Source organism: Pleuronectes platessa, chromosome 9 (genome assembly GCF_947347685.1).
Source record: "Pleuronectes platessa chromosome 9, fPlePla1.1, whole genome shotgun sequence".
Classification (NCBI taxonomy): domain Eukaryota; kingdom Metazoa; phylum Chordata; class Actinopteri; order Pleuronectiformes; family Pleuronectidae; genus Pleuronectes; species Pleuronectes platessa.
This window is the reverse complement of record NC_070634.1, coordinates 8,997,118-9,011,540: the sequence shown is the minus strand read 5'-3', so window position 1 is coordinate 9,011,540 and position 14,423 is coordinate 8,997,118. Positions and strand designations below refer to the sequence as shown.

Genomic DNA, 14,423 nt, shown 5'->3' with positions numbered 1-14,423 from the left:
TAAACATCTGCTGTTAGTGTCATCATGTAGAGCTGTCTGTTTCCCTCTGTTTCTTCTGGCTGTCAGTCGACTGATGTGAATGTAATCTGGTCCAGATTCAATGTGAAGCTCGCTGCTCTATACCTGGTGTTAGTGGCCGACATGCAAAGCCTGAGATTTACACCTCAGCAGGAGCTAGTTGTCAGCGACTCTGCGTGCGTGTGTGTGTGTGTGTGTGTGTGTGTGTGTGTGTGTGTGTGTGTGTGTGTGTGTGTGTGTGTGTGTGTGTGTGTGTGTCAGTGTGTAGCCGCTACACAGCAGTATAACTCAAAAGTCTGGGGTATTAGGCAGGACCCGTCGGCCTCCCACATGGCAGCCATATTGCTTACGGGGCCAAACTCATCCCTCACAGGTCCAGTCCTTCATCCCTCATTTTATAACCCTCATTTCTCTGTCTCATTCTCCGTCTCGCTGCCTGAAACTCTACGTACCAGAAGACAGAGAGGGATAAAGAGGGAAATAGAGATAGATACATAAAGGCATAGTAGAGAAGCAGTGGAAGAGAAGAAACAGAAACAAAGATAAGAGAGGGAGAAGGTGAAAAGTAACAACGATGTGTAAAAGACAGGAGGAGGATGAAAGCTATGGATGGAGACGGAGAGTTAAAGGAAAAGGTGCAGAATCAGTGAGCATATGTCAAGGTAAAGCTCTCCACAGGGAGACCTTGTCCTCTGTCTCTGCACATTAATATTAACTATAAAGATATGCCGTCCTTACTATCAGTCCTTCAACCACTCCTAAGGGCGAGGGAGGGAGGGAGGGAGGGAGAGAGAGAAAGAAAGAGAGAGAGAGAGACAGGCTGCTGAAGTTCAGGGATCTTGACAGTCTCATTCCCCTCCTGTGCATCAGTCAGCCAGATGGGTGGATGGATGTATGGGTGAACAAATGGATGGATGGCCTCTCTCTTGGAGGAGGGAAGGTCGTGCAGAGTGGATGGAGGTGGTGCTTGAGATGGAGGAGAAGAAGATGGGTGACATTAATCTAGCAGAGGGCAGGCCAGACTCTCTCTCTCCCTCTCTCTCTCTATCTCTCTCTCTCTCTCTCTCTCTATACACGCATGCATGCACGCATACACACACATATGCACACCCACCTTCCTCAACCCTTTTTGTCAGTCTTGTCAGGGCCGCCGCACCACGTCAGGTCAAGAACACACACGAGTGAAGGGCTGTGCCCTGCTGCTCCCTCAGAGAATCAAATCAGAAAGATTAAATTAGTCCTGTTCAGCCAAAAGAAAATACTTTATCAACCAAGTACACATGGAGAGAATCAGGTGCAACTGGAACTGGTACCGATGCCGGACTGTTCCATACATTGGAGTCTCATCTCATATATATTGATGTTGACTAACAGAGACCCGCCCACTTACAGTAGAGGGTCAAGCCTTAGGGCACAGATTGTACCATGTCCAATGGGAAGTTCAGCCTCAAAGCTAACTGTTAATGTCAGTCCTGACCTACTGACTGGAGACCGGACAGCCTCTGCGGGTCGTGATGATGTCTTCCCCCTGGAAAGAGATGTGAAACGCAGGGAGGAGAGAGACACGGTCTCCTGCTGCTTCTCCCTCCTCACTCCCAGCATAACGGGGGATATCTTGGTTCAGTGGCCAGCAACTGCTGAAGGGCATGCTGCCCACAGTCCCTCAGAGACACTGTGTGTGTGTGTGTGTGTGTGTGTGTGTGTGTGTGTGTGTGTGTGTGTGTGTGTGTGTGTGTGTGTGTGTGTGTGTGTGTGTGTGTGTGTGTGTGTGTGTGTGTGTGTGTGTGTGTGTGTGTGTGTGTGTGTGTGTGTGTGCGTGCGTGTGTGTGTGTGGTAGTGTGTGTGTGAGACAGACCGACCAGTAGTGCATATCAACAGTGCTGCAGAGAAGAGACGAGAGAGTACACAGTCAGTATCGACTTTCTGATACACCCACCTGTTTTTGCAAACACTTTGCCAGAGAGTGCATCTTTTTAAGCAAATTTGGACTCCATCTGAAAGGTGATGCTGCCAGATATGTCGCTCAGGCGATGAACAGACTCCTGAGGTTTAATCTTTCCGTTCATTCCAAACTTTACCAAGAATGATGCAACACGTTTAGATTTAGGTTGCAGTCTCGTTGACAGAAATGTCACATAGAGATATGAGAATAATAACATTTATCAAATCACAGTTCAGAACACCTGGTGTTTACAGCCCGTAAATGAAGGGAATACTTTAACAAAGCTTTATATCAGTTTATCCCACCTTATTTGTGATCATCAAAACCAAACAGTTGAAGGGTCCTAAATCGTGCCTGCTGAGAAATGTATGGATGTTTTAACAGGCCAATCTTCGTTTGAAAAACGTGGCACAACTTATACTTATACTTAAATGGTGACATCAGAAAATGACTGCTTGTATGTAAATTGTTTATACTCTCTGAGCTGGAGTTGCTTCCAAGACGAGACAGAACAATTGAATTTATGCAGTCATCTCATTCTCTGCTCTCTTTGAATCAGAGTCGGTCTTTGTCACCTCACCACCCACCCACAGATAATTCCACAACCTCTGCAAATGAGCTGTGTGTGTGTGTGTGTGTGTGTGTGTGTGTGTGTGTGTGTGTGTGTGTGTGTGTGTGTGTGTGTGTGTGTGTGTGTGTGTGTGCATGTGTATGTACTGGCTTAGCTGTCATTTCAGGTCAATCAGTGGTGATAATAATAATCATTCCTCTAATTATTAAATTTAGAAGACATGACTCATACAATAATTATCTATCTCTGCTGGGGCTCTCAGTGTGTGTTTGTGTATTTGCACATTTGTGTGTGCAAGCCAGTGCCCCTGTGTTAAATTGGTTTCACTATACTCTGCCATGTGTTACTTCTGGACTAGCTTCAGAGCCAGCAGATGTGTGAGTTTAGCCTCTGATGCATAGCGCTCCAACCCCTAGCATGCATTCAAAAGCTACAGGGTCAGTATGCTGACTGTGTGTCTCTGCTCCCAGCATGCAGCTGGCATACACAGTAACAACAAAGCAGACATTTAGTGTGACTTAACAGAGGGCCGTTGCATATTAAGTTGTGTGTGTGTTTGTGTGAATGGGTTTTGAGAGAGAGGGCACAGATGAAGTGATCAAGTCGACAGCTTGCCGAGCTGTGATTGTCACTGATCCCCCCCCCTCTGTCCTCAGGAAAAACAGTGCCATCTGCCACGGGCAATGCCAGCTTGGCACTCCCCACCCAGGCTAAACTAGAGAGGGCAGGGGAGCGAGGATACAAGGTCTCGGTGTGAGACGGTTTGTTTCCGCCTGTACCCTTGAGGGAGTTTGTGTCAGATTTATCTTTCAGCTTCCAACAGGTTTTTTTTGTGCAGGAATTTGGGGAATTCATCAGTCTGTTTGCGTGACAGAGTGTGTTCATACCTTGAACTTTTTGATACCAACTACCAATCTGTATCTACTTTAATCTTCTTTATTCATGAAGTGGCACATGCCAAACAACTTTTTCATTGAGTGCTTTACAGGGTGCAGAGAGAAGAAAATATACATAAAGCGCATTAAATTTGAAAAGGTCCTTTTAAAATCCTTATTTAATTTTCAACGAGTTTTTTATTTATTTTCTTATGTGAGACAAGGCCTGACTTTCTCTGTGTGAGTTATTAAACGGGCTGTGTCCCCTCCTTCAGGTCCTCCATCACCACCATGCGGTCCACGAGATCTCCTACATTGCCAAGGACATCACGGACCACCGAGCCTTCGGCTACGTCTGCGGGAAGGAAGGGAACCACCGCTTCATGGCCATCAAGACGTCACAGTCGGTCAGTGCCCGTGTGTGTGCTTGTTTGAGTAACGAGTGTGTTTGCGCACGTTTCGCCTTGTACCCTTTGTGTGCAGGTTAATGTGTGATTCATCAGGGTCTTTGCTCAATAGCAGGAACCTCTTGACATTTAGATAAGGACCCTCGAACACCAGCTCATGTCCCCTCTGCGCTGTTCATCAAACAAACAGTGCACTCTGTAGAGCTCTATAGGTTTGGTGTGTGTTTCTGAGTGTGTGTGTGGACAGATTCATGTTCAGTCCTGCAGCTACATTGTGTATATTATCTTGAGTCGCCTTTTGCACCTGATATGATTGTTGCTGCTTTTGTTAGGTGTATGTGTCTGGCTTGTTTAGTCTGGATCCAGCTGGCTCACTCTGTAGCCGTATTGATTCCCCATAGTGAGTCGATGAGGATTTGAGTGTGTGTCACCAGCTCTAATGGCATATCCATCCTCCTAGGGCCATGAAACGCTGCTCTTTGACTTAGACAGATAGGTACACAGACACACAGACACACACAACCACACACACACACACACACACACACACTCTGAGGGACTATGGGCAGAATCAGGCTTCAACATCACTACAACAGGCCGCACACAGAATAATGTTGCTCACCAACATAACCCTGCTGCCCCACAGTGTAACACAAGGCTAAATTCTCATCAGTCTTTTACCTGATGTGTGCCAGAGGAAAGGTCACAATTATATGTTTCTCCCATTTTCAGCATTTGAACCGTGCAGCCATCACCAGCACACAGTGATAGCTGTGGAGCAACGAGAGGGTGGGGGCAGAGAGTTTATGGCAGCGGCTGTAATTGGAAAGTAACCACTTTGATGTGAATTAACGGAGCATCTCTGTTCTGTCATGAAGACTGAGATTTAAAGTTGTTCCGAAAAGGCCAATTTGGGGGTAAACTTTAAAGTAATTGGCTTACCACTAAACTCTAAAAGTGTCAGCACAAGAGAGACATGTTTTATTTAGCAGTGGAAGTCCACTAATTATGTACAGGGAAGGATTTCATAGACACGTCGTTGTTGTAACCTTTGAGAAAAGCTACAGTTATAATTATTATAAATGGGTCTCTTTGTTAGAAAAGCAACCTTGGATCCCTTTTTTAGGGAGTATTTAGTGTCAAATATCTTTAAAGAAGTTATCACTGTTTTACTTATTGTATCTCTTATTGTGATATCTTTGAAACAAATCACTGTGGGCAAATCATTACAACAACACATTGAAAATAAATGAAGTCAAAGATTAAGGAGAGGTAAATTATTGCTTTCCTAGTCGACTGCTCAAAACTCGTTACACTTATACAGCACTTATATATTTATATATACATAATGCACTTATATATATCATATATTTCTTGACTTTTCTGTCACAAACCTTCTGATTAGGGGACGACCTGCTCTCCTATGGTAAAGTGCCTCAGCCGTCACTGGTCAGTCCATCTAAAATATCAGTGCTGTCAATCAAAGGTGTCAAACCCTCAGAGTTGAGGAGCAAAGACTTAATTATATATTTGGCTCCAGGGTTCAACTACTCCAAATTAAGGAGGAGAAGATATGAGATATCTATTTTCCCCTTGTACAGTACAATCAGGCACTTTCTCTGGAGGGTGTAGAAAATCACTAACGGATTTTGGCTGAAGAGGACCCGAGTTGAGGAAAATTCACTTTACCAAGAAATGAATTCAGGAACATCCTGTAACCCACCAATAACCAATGCTAGAATTAAATCTGGGTAAAGAAATTCTGATCAGTGTAGATTTAAATAGAACAGTGTGTCTTTCCACAGTAAAATTCTTTATCACTACCACTTATTATAAAATTACTCTTCGCTAAAGGCATAGGCTGCGGATCAGTCATCTAATTCAAGAGTGCTAAACTGAGGGTATCTCATCTCAGTGGTCCTATGAGCTGCTCTCCTCCTCTAGATCATCTTTAAAGTGTTCTACGTTTACAGCTGTAACATCCGCTGCCTGTCTCAGCTTTCCACGTCTCATGTTACCTAGAAGTTCTGATCGAGCAGCAGCAGAAAAGAAGAAAGATGCAGAGAACAGACAGAGATTAATATGTAGTGTCAAATTCACAGAGGGTCTCAGACTGACAGAGTGACTGCTTTACTGTTGGCTCAGCAGGAGCCACCGTTTACCCCAGAGTGCCTCTTATGAGCAGGAAGACAACACTGAAATACAAAGACTTTATTCAAGGCAGCGTTCATTCTGTGAACTCAAGGTGCACTCCACGTCGCTCCAGTCAATAATTAATTGGGTCTGAAACACCGTTGTAATATAGGACTCTCTGCTGTCGTGATGTGACAGTTGTTATAAGTTGTGAGTTGGGTGTGTTGTCGGCATGTTTGCTCCCCTGACAAAAGAAGCTTGTATCTGCTCTTGTCACTGTCTGATCCAGGCCGAGAGGAGGAGCAGAGTTGGCTGTGATTGTGCAGATGTGTGAGTGGAGAGTGAATGAGGACATGATGTTTTTTATGTCATGAGGCACGGCAGGTTCTGTCATCTTTATTAGGCCCGTTACTGGAATAACAAGGCATGGGTTCAGTACATGAGTTCTGATTAATGAGTGTGTGTATAGTGTCTGTGTGGGTGGATAATGTAGCCTTGTGGTCCTAGGCTGAGCCTGTGATTCTGGACCTGCGGGACTTGTTCCAGCTCATCTATGAGATCAAGCAGAGAGAAGAGATGGAGAAGAAGGCCCAGAAAGACAAGCAGTGTGAACAGGCCGTCTACCAGGTACACGTATATTTCCATCTTACCATATTTCTGTCCTCTTACCTTAACAATCTGCCCTAAGTGTGATGAACGTCATCCAAGAGACGAGTCAAGTTGGACTTAACCCATGAATAAACCTTAATATTTGCAAAAACTTGTATGTCCTCGGTCACAGATAGACATTGATCTTCATGACATCATCTTCTTCCTCCACCTCAAACACACCTCTATCTAACTGAGCCTTGGTTAGCCGGAACATTTTCTGGGTCTGAATTTTCATCAGTGTTATTTTCATTGTTGTTTTGGACAATCAAACTGTAATCTGTTTGGGTACCGCTCACCTTTAGATCGTCAACCATTGTCTGAAACGCTACTTTTTTCTATGGCTATACACTAATAACCAAACAAACTACATCTAATCACAATTTATTTCATTTGTCACATTGAAAATGAGATTGTGATTGAGACGCACAGGTCTGGAGAAGCAGTACCCAGTCTTAAAGGTACATACAAGGATATACAACTGGTCTAAATGGGATGAGAAAGAAGAGATCTACCTGAATGAGGAGCACCCACGGATAGGTGTCGTCAGGGGCATCATCTGCCCATGGTGCTCATTTCACCTCCCTCCGTCCTGACTTCTGCCCAGCTGCTGTTGAGTTTCTCTTTATCTCTCTGGCTGTGTCCCTTTCTCTGATGATTGCTCAAATGAATATGTGAATGCCAGGAAGCTGCTCCGTCTCGTCTGTGCTTACCGCCTACACTTTCTACTCCGCCAGCCTAACTCCCCGCCTCTTCCCTCTCCTGTGTCTTCTCCCCTCTGCTCCTCTCATCTCCTCCCTGTATGATCTCTCTCTCCCCCCTCCTTTCTGCCGCCGCTCACCTGCAGACAATACTGGAGGAGGATCTGGAGGACCCGGTGTACCAGGTAACTTTTCTGACCAATCACATTGCTTCTGTCAACTTGCTTCATTTCTTGTCCGTCAGCTTGCTCCTCTCTGTGTGCACTGTGGGGAGACAGCCCCTGTGTGGTTACAGTGTGGGGACAGCACAACAGGGGCAGATTGGCGGGTCAGACGTCCACAGATGTGTGTATGGAGTCACCGGGAGGATGGGATGGGACTGTAGCCGTGCGTCTGTGTGCATGTCTGCCAGTAGGGGGTGCATGATCAGCTGAAAGATGTGTTACTTCTCTCAGCCACTGTTGGAAGTTTTTTGCTGCTTAAATTTCCCTCCTTGTGTCACCAGGATCTAGTCTCCAGCTGCTTGTTAATGAGAACTTCTTCACACTGCTGTCTGATTAATGACCTTTTTACGATTACAACACTTTTCTCTTAATTTTCTCTATCTTCCAATCTCTCTCCTGCTTCTCGTTTTTCCTCTCATCCCTCCGCTGCTGACGTTGTAGTACATTGTGTTTGAGGCGGGACACGAGCCCATCCGTGACCAATCGGAAGAGGGCATTTATCAGGTATTCACAGGCTTGTCTCGTCTGCTTGTGTCTGAGTTGTGTCGTCCTCATCTTGTAGTCAGCGTTGGACTGCGGCTACTGACAGGAGCTCCTCTGAGCAGATTCAATCTTTCACCTGCTGATCAATAGATACCAGATACATCCGTCCTTAATGGGACAAACATATATACTGTGGCCTGCTCTCAAATATAATAGCGTCAGCTTTCACATGTAGAAAATAAGTACAAGAAATTAAAGACAGACAGAATGAGAGCTAACCAGCCAACACTCTCTGGAGGGAAACTAGAGCTATATGCCCCAGAGAGAAGAGCCTTTCTCTGGGTGCACTCCTCAGAGACGTGGGTATAGACCTCTGAGGGATGAAGAGGGGGAGGGTGCAAGTGGAGGGGATGTGGAGGTTATTCCCGTCCTGTTTGGAAGGCGGACCCCTCCTCTTTTTCTCGCCTCCCCTCCCTCTTTTCTCTCCCGAGGAGATGAAAGAAAGCAGGGGGGAAAGAAAGATTAATCACCAGCCTCTCGTTTGATCTTTAAATAAAATGGATTGAAAATAGAAAAAGAGGGCTGGCGCGTGCACAAACATACACAGAGAGATGCACACACCCACACACACACACATACAAACATCCCCCCCTACCACACACACATATCAGAAAGTAAGAAACGTGAGTCTCAGCCAGCCCCCAGCCACTGAGGAGCTAACGTATGAATAAAGATGGAGGCCTCTAGAAATAAACATGTGAAAGAAGTAAACAAGTCACTGAGAGGAGAGGAGGAGGAAGAATGGGACCGACTGTGCTCGGCAGATACCCACATTCTTCACCGGTGCCCTTTTTCATTTACCACACACTCTGATTAGGGCAATCCATCTAGGAGAGAATAAAACTTTATCTCACACATTGTGTCACTTAAGGAGAAACAAAACCTTGGGAGTCCCATGATTCATATTTATCAGCGTCCTGCCTTCGCTTCTCGCTGCCTCTTCTCATTGCACACACTGTCAAAATCTATCTGGCTGCGTGACATAGATATTACATGTCTCCGTGTGTGTGACTATCTGAGTTATTACATGTCTGTGGGTGTGATAAGCAGCCTTATCCATTCTTTATTAGGCAGAAAGCGAGGAAGAGGGACCATCTCTGCAGGCTGGTAGTTTACTGATCTGTCATGTAGATGAGTCTTTACTTTACAGATTTAATTCAGATTATTCCTTGCACACACACACACACACACACACACACACACACACACGCACACGCACAATCAGCCACACTCTGCTCATGATGGATTTGATTCCTGAAGAGCCCTGTTCCAGAGCCGCATCCAGTCTGTCACAGTGCCGTGCGTCTCACTGCTTGATTAATCCAGAGGTAACAGGCTTTTCTCGGCTGCCCTGACGTTATTGGACGATTGTTTAGGTTCCCACCAGTCAGCAGAAGGAAGGGGTCTATGACGTCCCAAAGCGACACCCAGTGAGTGACCGTGTGTTTGCCCGTGTGTCCCGACGTCCTCCTCAGCCTGCCTCCCCCTCTCAGATAAACCTCTCAGCTGCCCCACTCGAGTCTAAAGCATTCTCCCTTTCGGTGCCCTCTCTCCTCTTGAGAGCTGCGAGAAGCTCTAATTTTGCGGCGATTCCACTTCCTGTTAACGGATCTCCCACACAGTGATCCAGTGTGTTTGTAATGTTCCCCTGAGAGGTTTGCTGGGACCCAGTGCTCTTTGTGCAGTGTGCTGTGCTACTCCTCTGCTTGTGCTGTAGCTGTGGTGGCTGGTGCCTTTCTCCTCATGCTCCGTGGTGCCTGCTCCTTGCATAAAGTTAACTGGGATACTGTACGTGTGTTTGGACTTGTGTGTGTCGTGTCTGTTTACGCAGTGAAGCATGCCAGGCTGTGGTTTGCCCATGTCGAATCCAGTAAAAACCTGCATGACATTATCCCAGACTGCGTTAAGACACATTTTTTCACTGTCATATCTTCCTTTTAATGGATGTAAGTTATACGACTGACTATAAATGTGCATGGCCTCATGTTTTTGAATTTATACCTCCGGACGTTTAACAGGTTTTCACCCACGTTCATGCATATTTGTGAGTCTTTGCAGGGGAACTCTATGTGTGTTTGGTCCTTGTGCGTGTGTGTAGTTGTGTAGGGTCGTGTGTGTGTGTTTGTGTGTGTGTGTATCCTTAAGCTCCTGTTATTGGCTTGCACTGCCAGTGGTTATAATGAAAGATGACCTTGACCACTGTCAGGCTGCACTATAACTCAGCTGCTCTTTATCCGCCTATAAAGATGCTATTTATATTGCTGCCTGATTTAATCTGCTAAAATCTTCACACTCACAATACCCAGGCTGCCGTCGCGTGTTTCTGTGTCAACACTTCACCTCATGTTGCTGCTCTGTGGCTCTTCTCTCGGTCCAACCAGAGCCTGCCACCTCTGTGTGTGTTCAGCCAAAACCAGTATCCCCCCTTGTCTCCACTGGTAGTCAGAATCCTGCTCTATACAATTTGGTAGACTGAGAATCGGTCACACAGTTTCCTGGCTGTATATTATCCCCATCTTTGGTAAGAAGCTTACAGGCACCATAGTATTTTCTGTTCTCTCCTCACCCAGCCCACAACACATGCTGCTATTTGAATTGCTTTTGTGTTGGCCGGTGTCTGAACGTGAACAAATCCAATTTTTCTCTCTTGTTGTGCAACCAATTGGACCAGTCATCCATTCTGGTTTGAATACAGCCGATTCAAGTCTTTTCAGCCTCCCAGTCACTCAGTCAGAGGGAGTAAATATAACCCTGGATCAGAGAAACATAAATGGATAATAGACAGTGGCGATTATTTTTGTGTGTTGGATCAGCCTTTGTTGTAATTTGAAGATAATTTAATGTACTTTCAAGATAAATCCAGACTCACAGAGGACAGGAAGCTGCTGCTGTGCTGCTCTCTATGGGCTGAATCACGTCACACCAGCTCAAATGTCAAAATACTGCATCCACAGTAAATTGGAAATTTAAGTAGCCTCCTGATGTTCACATCAGCCTCAAGGAGAAACGGGGGAATTTATGATAACTGTAATATCTTCCATTTAGTGAAAACAACTACAGCACGGTGTTTCTGTTGCTGGCAATATACTTTTAAATAAACTCCAATAATATCTATTATTTTACTTTAATGATAAATGAGTCATGGAACTATATAATGAGTAGAATTAATATGATCCATTTCACAAATCTAAAGTCTGATATTACTGTATATTTAAAGTGACTGCAGGTTTCGCATTTGCATTCACTACCTTAAAATAATCTGAGAACACTTTGCAGTCTGTGGTTTCCTCATTCTTCCTATTCTGCCTACACAGTTTGGAGGCTGCAGGTGCACCTGCTCTGACCACAAGCTGCTTAGCTTTTCCTGCAATTGTTATTAGGTTGGATTTACTGTTTATTGCATTGGCAGGAGAGGTTAATTGTCCTGTCAGCAGAGGGATTGACAGTGGACAGTAGCTCAGATGAGATCACTGCTGCAAGCACAAACACACACACACACACACACACACACACATTATACCTCAGATGAAATGATACCACTGGCAAAACCTGACCTCCTGTCAGCAGCAATTTCTTCTCCTACTCTGTCACCTTCTTAAATGATGACAAATCTATAAAATAAACACACACACACACACAATTTCAATCTACTGCGTTCTTGACTCAGTAAGAACTGAGAGATTGTGTTGAATCAACAGACGCCCTCGCTTCCTTTACTCATGTAAAGGTCAGCATATTAGTAGCAGCCAGACAAACACATAGACTCTGCTCAAACACTGGTTTAGATATGATATGATGTGATGTCCAAATGTGTGTAAATTGGCCGAGCTTCTAGTATAAATAATGGTTGTGTAAAAACAGCCTTCTAAGAGTGTGTGTGTGGTTTTTCGTGTCTGAGTGGGTGAGAGAATGCAAGAGATTGACTGACATGTCACACAGTGTTGTGTCTTGTTCTGAGCTGCGAGTTTGTGTGTGTGTGTTTGCTTGTGACAGGTGGGCTTGGTGTGTTTTTGGCGTGTGCCTGCCTGATCAGTCACACGGCAGGAGGTCAGCGGGGTGGCGTTAATTAAAGGGGCTGCGTTAATTGTATGCAGAACACATGTGCACAGGTAATTACCGTTTCCCTGGAGATGGCTAATTGATAGGTGGCGGCGGCGCTGATAAAGATGAAGGGTCGGCCCGAAGAGATGGCGAGAGCATTTAATGGGCACACAGGGATAATTGGCAGGGCAAGAGAGAAAGGGGTGGACGGAGCGGTTGAGTGAAGGAAGGAAACCAGAGGAATGGGCTGCAGCAGAGTGGGGCCGTGAGCTGGTGGAAGTGTCGTGTGCTTCAATCCAACTGTCAGATAGATTTAAATACTCCAGAAATAATATCCAGATTGAAATAAACCATTATGAGTTCATATTTCCAGCAGAAGAACAACTCATCCTGTAGAAAAATGGCCAGTATGTCCAGAACTGATTAGTACTGGGCGAACTGTTATTGTTCTTCACTTTCCCCTAATGACGGCCATACGTCAGGCTTTCATCCTAAGAAAAGAATGTACTCAGCAATATTGCAGTGCACCAAACGCTCTTGCTTTGCCAGACCAACTTGCACATTATGTTTCCAGTGACACCACAGGAGAAAGCTCTGCCACAAACCATCATCATTCTGCTGTAGCTGAAAGAAGTTTTCTTTTCTCATACAGCTGATGAAGATTTATGCACACGTGTCAGGAATGGGTGAAAAATATGCCAGCATATTCAATTGAAATAATTGAATGGCACAAAGGCGTACGAAAACACATACTTTTGCTCGACTGACAATACTTGTTAGTAAGTTGAATTGTCTTTTTTTTATTTCAGAGATTCATTGGTAATAATAAAACTTATCAAGTCATTATTTAGTGTTAAAAGGATCAGGATCAAGCTTGTGAGGACTGACGATGGAGAACTTTTTCCTATATTACATATTCGTTACCTTCACTCCAACACTGGGTTAGATAATGCAGCTCTGCTTTCTGTATCTGCCTCTCCATTTGTCTCACACTGTGCTTCCTGACACAAGGGGAACAGGCTTTACAGAAACACAAAGGGGGTTTAAACCCCAGCTCAGTGCTGTAGTTTACGCTAAAGGTAGGGATGAGCTTTAAACCTATTTAAATCTTCACTTGGTCTCTTAGTCTGGAGACAAGAACCTTGCTCTGTGTCGGAGCGTGTGTGTCTGTGTGTGTCTGTGTGTGTGTGTGTGTGAGTGTCCTGACTTAGATCACCTGCAAACCTCTTCAATTAGCCTCACGTCATCTCACTCCCTTCTGCCGCCTCATTCCTCCTCTTGAGTGTGTGCAAACTGACTAACCTGTTTGTGTGTGTGTGAGCGCATTCTCATCCCACCTGCCATCTAACACTGGGGTTGCGATTGCAGAACGGACATCAAAACACCCCCCACCATCACCATCATCATCAGCACCATCATGTCCATGATCAGCCCCTCCAACAAGAACAAACTGAGCAGCAGCAGCAGCAGCAGGAGGCAGTGGAAGATCTGATAGACTTAGGCCTGGGGAAGGTAAGGAGCCATATACAGCAGAGCACTCTTCTATCTTTGTTTTCCTGTTTTTAGTGTTTTTTAATGAGGAACATATTGTCGTCAACGTTACCCATCAGCCCTCATAAGCTGGTCTATCCTCAGATGAGTGCCTGTCTCACGTCCTGGTCTGTCCCTGCACCACTTTTTTTGGTTCTTCTCTAGTTGTAAGTCATCCCCGAATCTTGACCCATAGCATTTATGAATAAAACATGCAACCTTGCTGTTGTCATGGTAACCAGGTTGAGCTAGGAGTTGAGTGTGGCCCTGTATGTGCGTGTCCACACCTGCCTGTGCGTGTGTTAGGTTGTACAATCGCGAGGGAGAAAAACAGTCCGCTAGCTCAGAGCGTAGGTCCTTTTAAAGTCAGACACAAAGGTCAGAGCGGCTGTCAGAGAAGTGTGGCGGTGGCTGGGGAGCAGACGGTGGTGGTCCTCTCACCTGCAGACCCGCTCGCTGAGGCCTTCCACGCACACAGCACATTAATAAAGCATTCATAACACTCTGGTAATCACAGCAACCTGACCCCCTCACCCCGCTACCACCCACGTGAAGAATATTGAGTCAAGTGAACAGAAAGTGGACAGAAAGTCTATAATCGTCCAGCTTCCTGTGCCGCTCGGACACGCGCTCCGGCGGCATTTGTCCTGTGCCGGGGATTTCTGTTTGAAGAACATAAGCAATGCCTCTGTGGAAGTGAGTCTTCAGTAACATTCAGTAACAATCTAGAGGGAATTCACTATGTGTTTGAGGTCAAGAAGAGTGTTTGTTAGAATGTGTTTCATGAATT

At 45.3% G+C, this 14,423-nt stretch overlaps 1 protein-coding gene across 1 annotated transcript in view; it reads left to right on the top strand.

The window, feature by feature from the left end:
* dab1a (DAB adaptor protein 1a) overlaps nucleotides 1-14,423 on the top strand; it is a 74,774-nt gene that overhangs the window by 49,635 nt on the left and 10,716 nt on the right. The window contains exons 5-10 of the mRNA XM_053430651.1: nucleotides 3,682-3,813; nucleotides 6,454-6,573; nucleotides 7,442-7,480; nucleotides 7,961-8,023; nucleotides 9,439-9,492; nucleotides 13,472-13,615. Of these exons, the coding sequence (XP_053286626.1) occupies nucleotides 3,682-3,813; nucleotides 6,454-6,573; nucleotides 7,442-7,480; nucleotides 7,961-8,023; nucleotides 9,439-9,492; nucleotides 13,472-13,615 (552 nt within the window). The remainder of the gene's footprint in view (nucleotides 1-3,681; nucleotides 3,814-6,453; nucleotides 6,574-7,441; nucleotides 7,481-7,960; nucleotides 8,024-9,438; nucleotides 9,493-13,471; nucleotides 13,616-14,423) is intronic.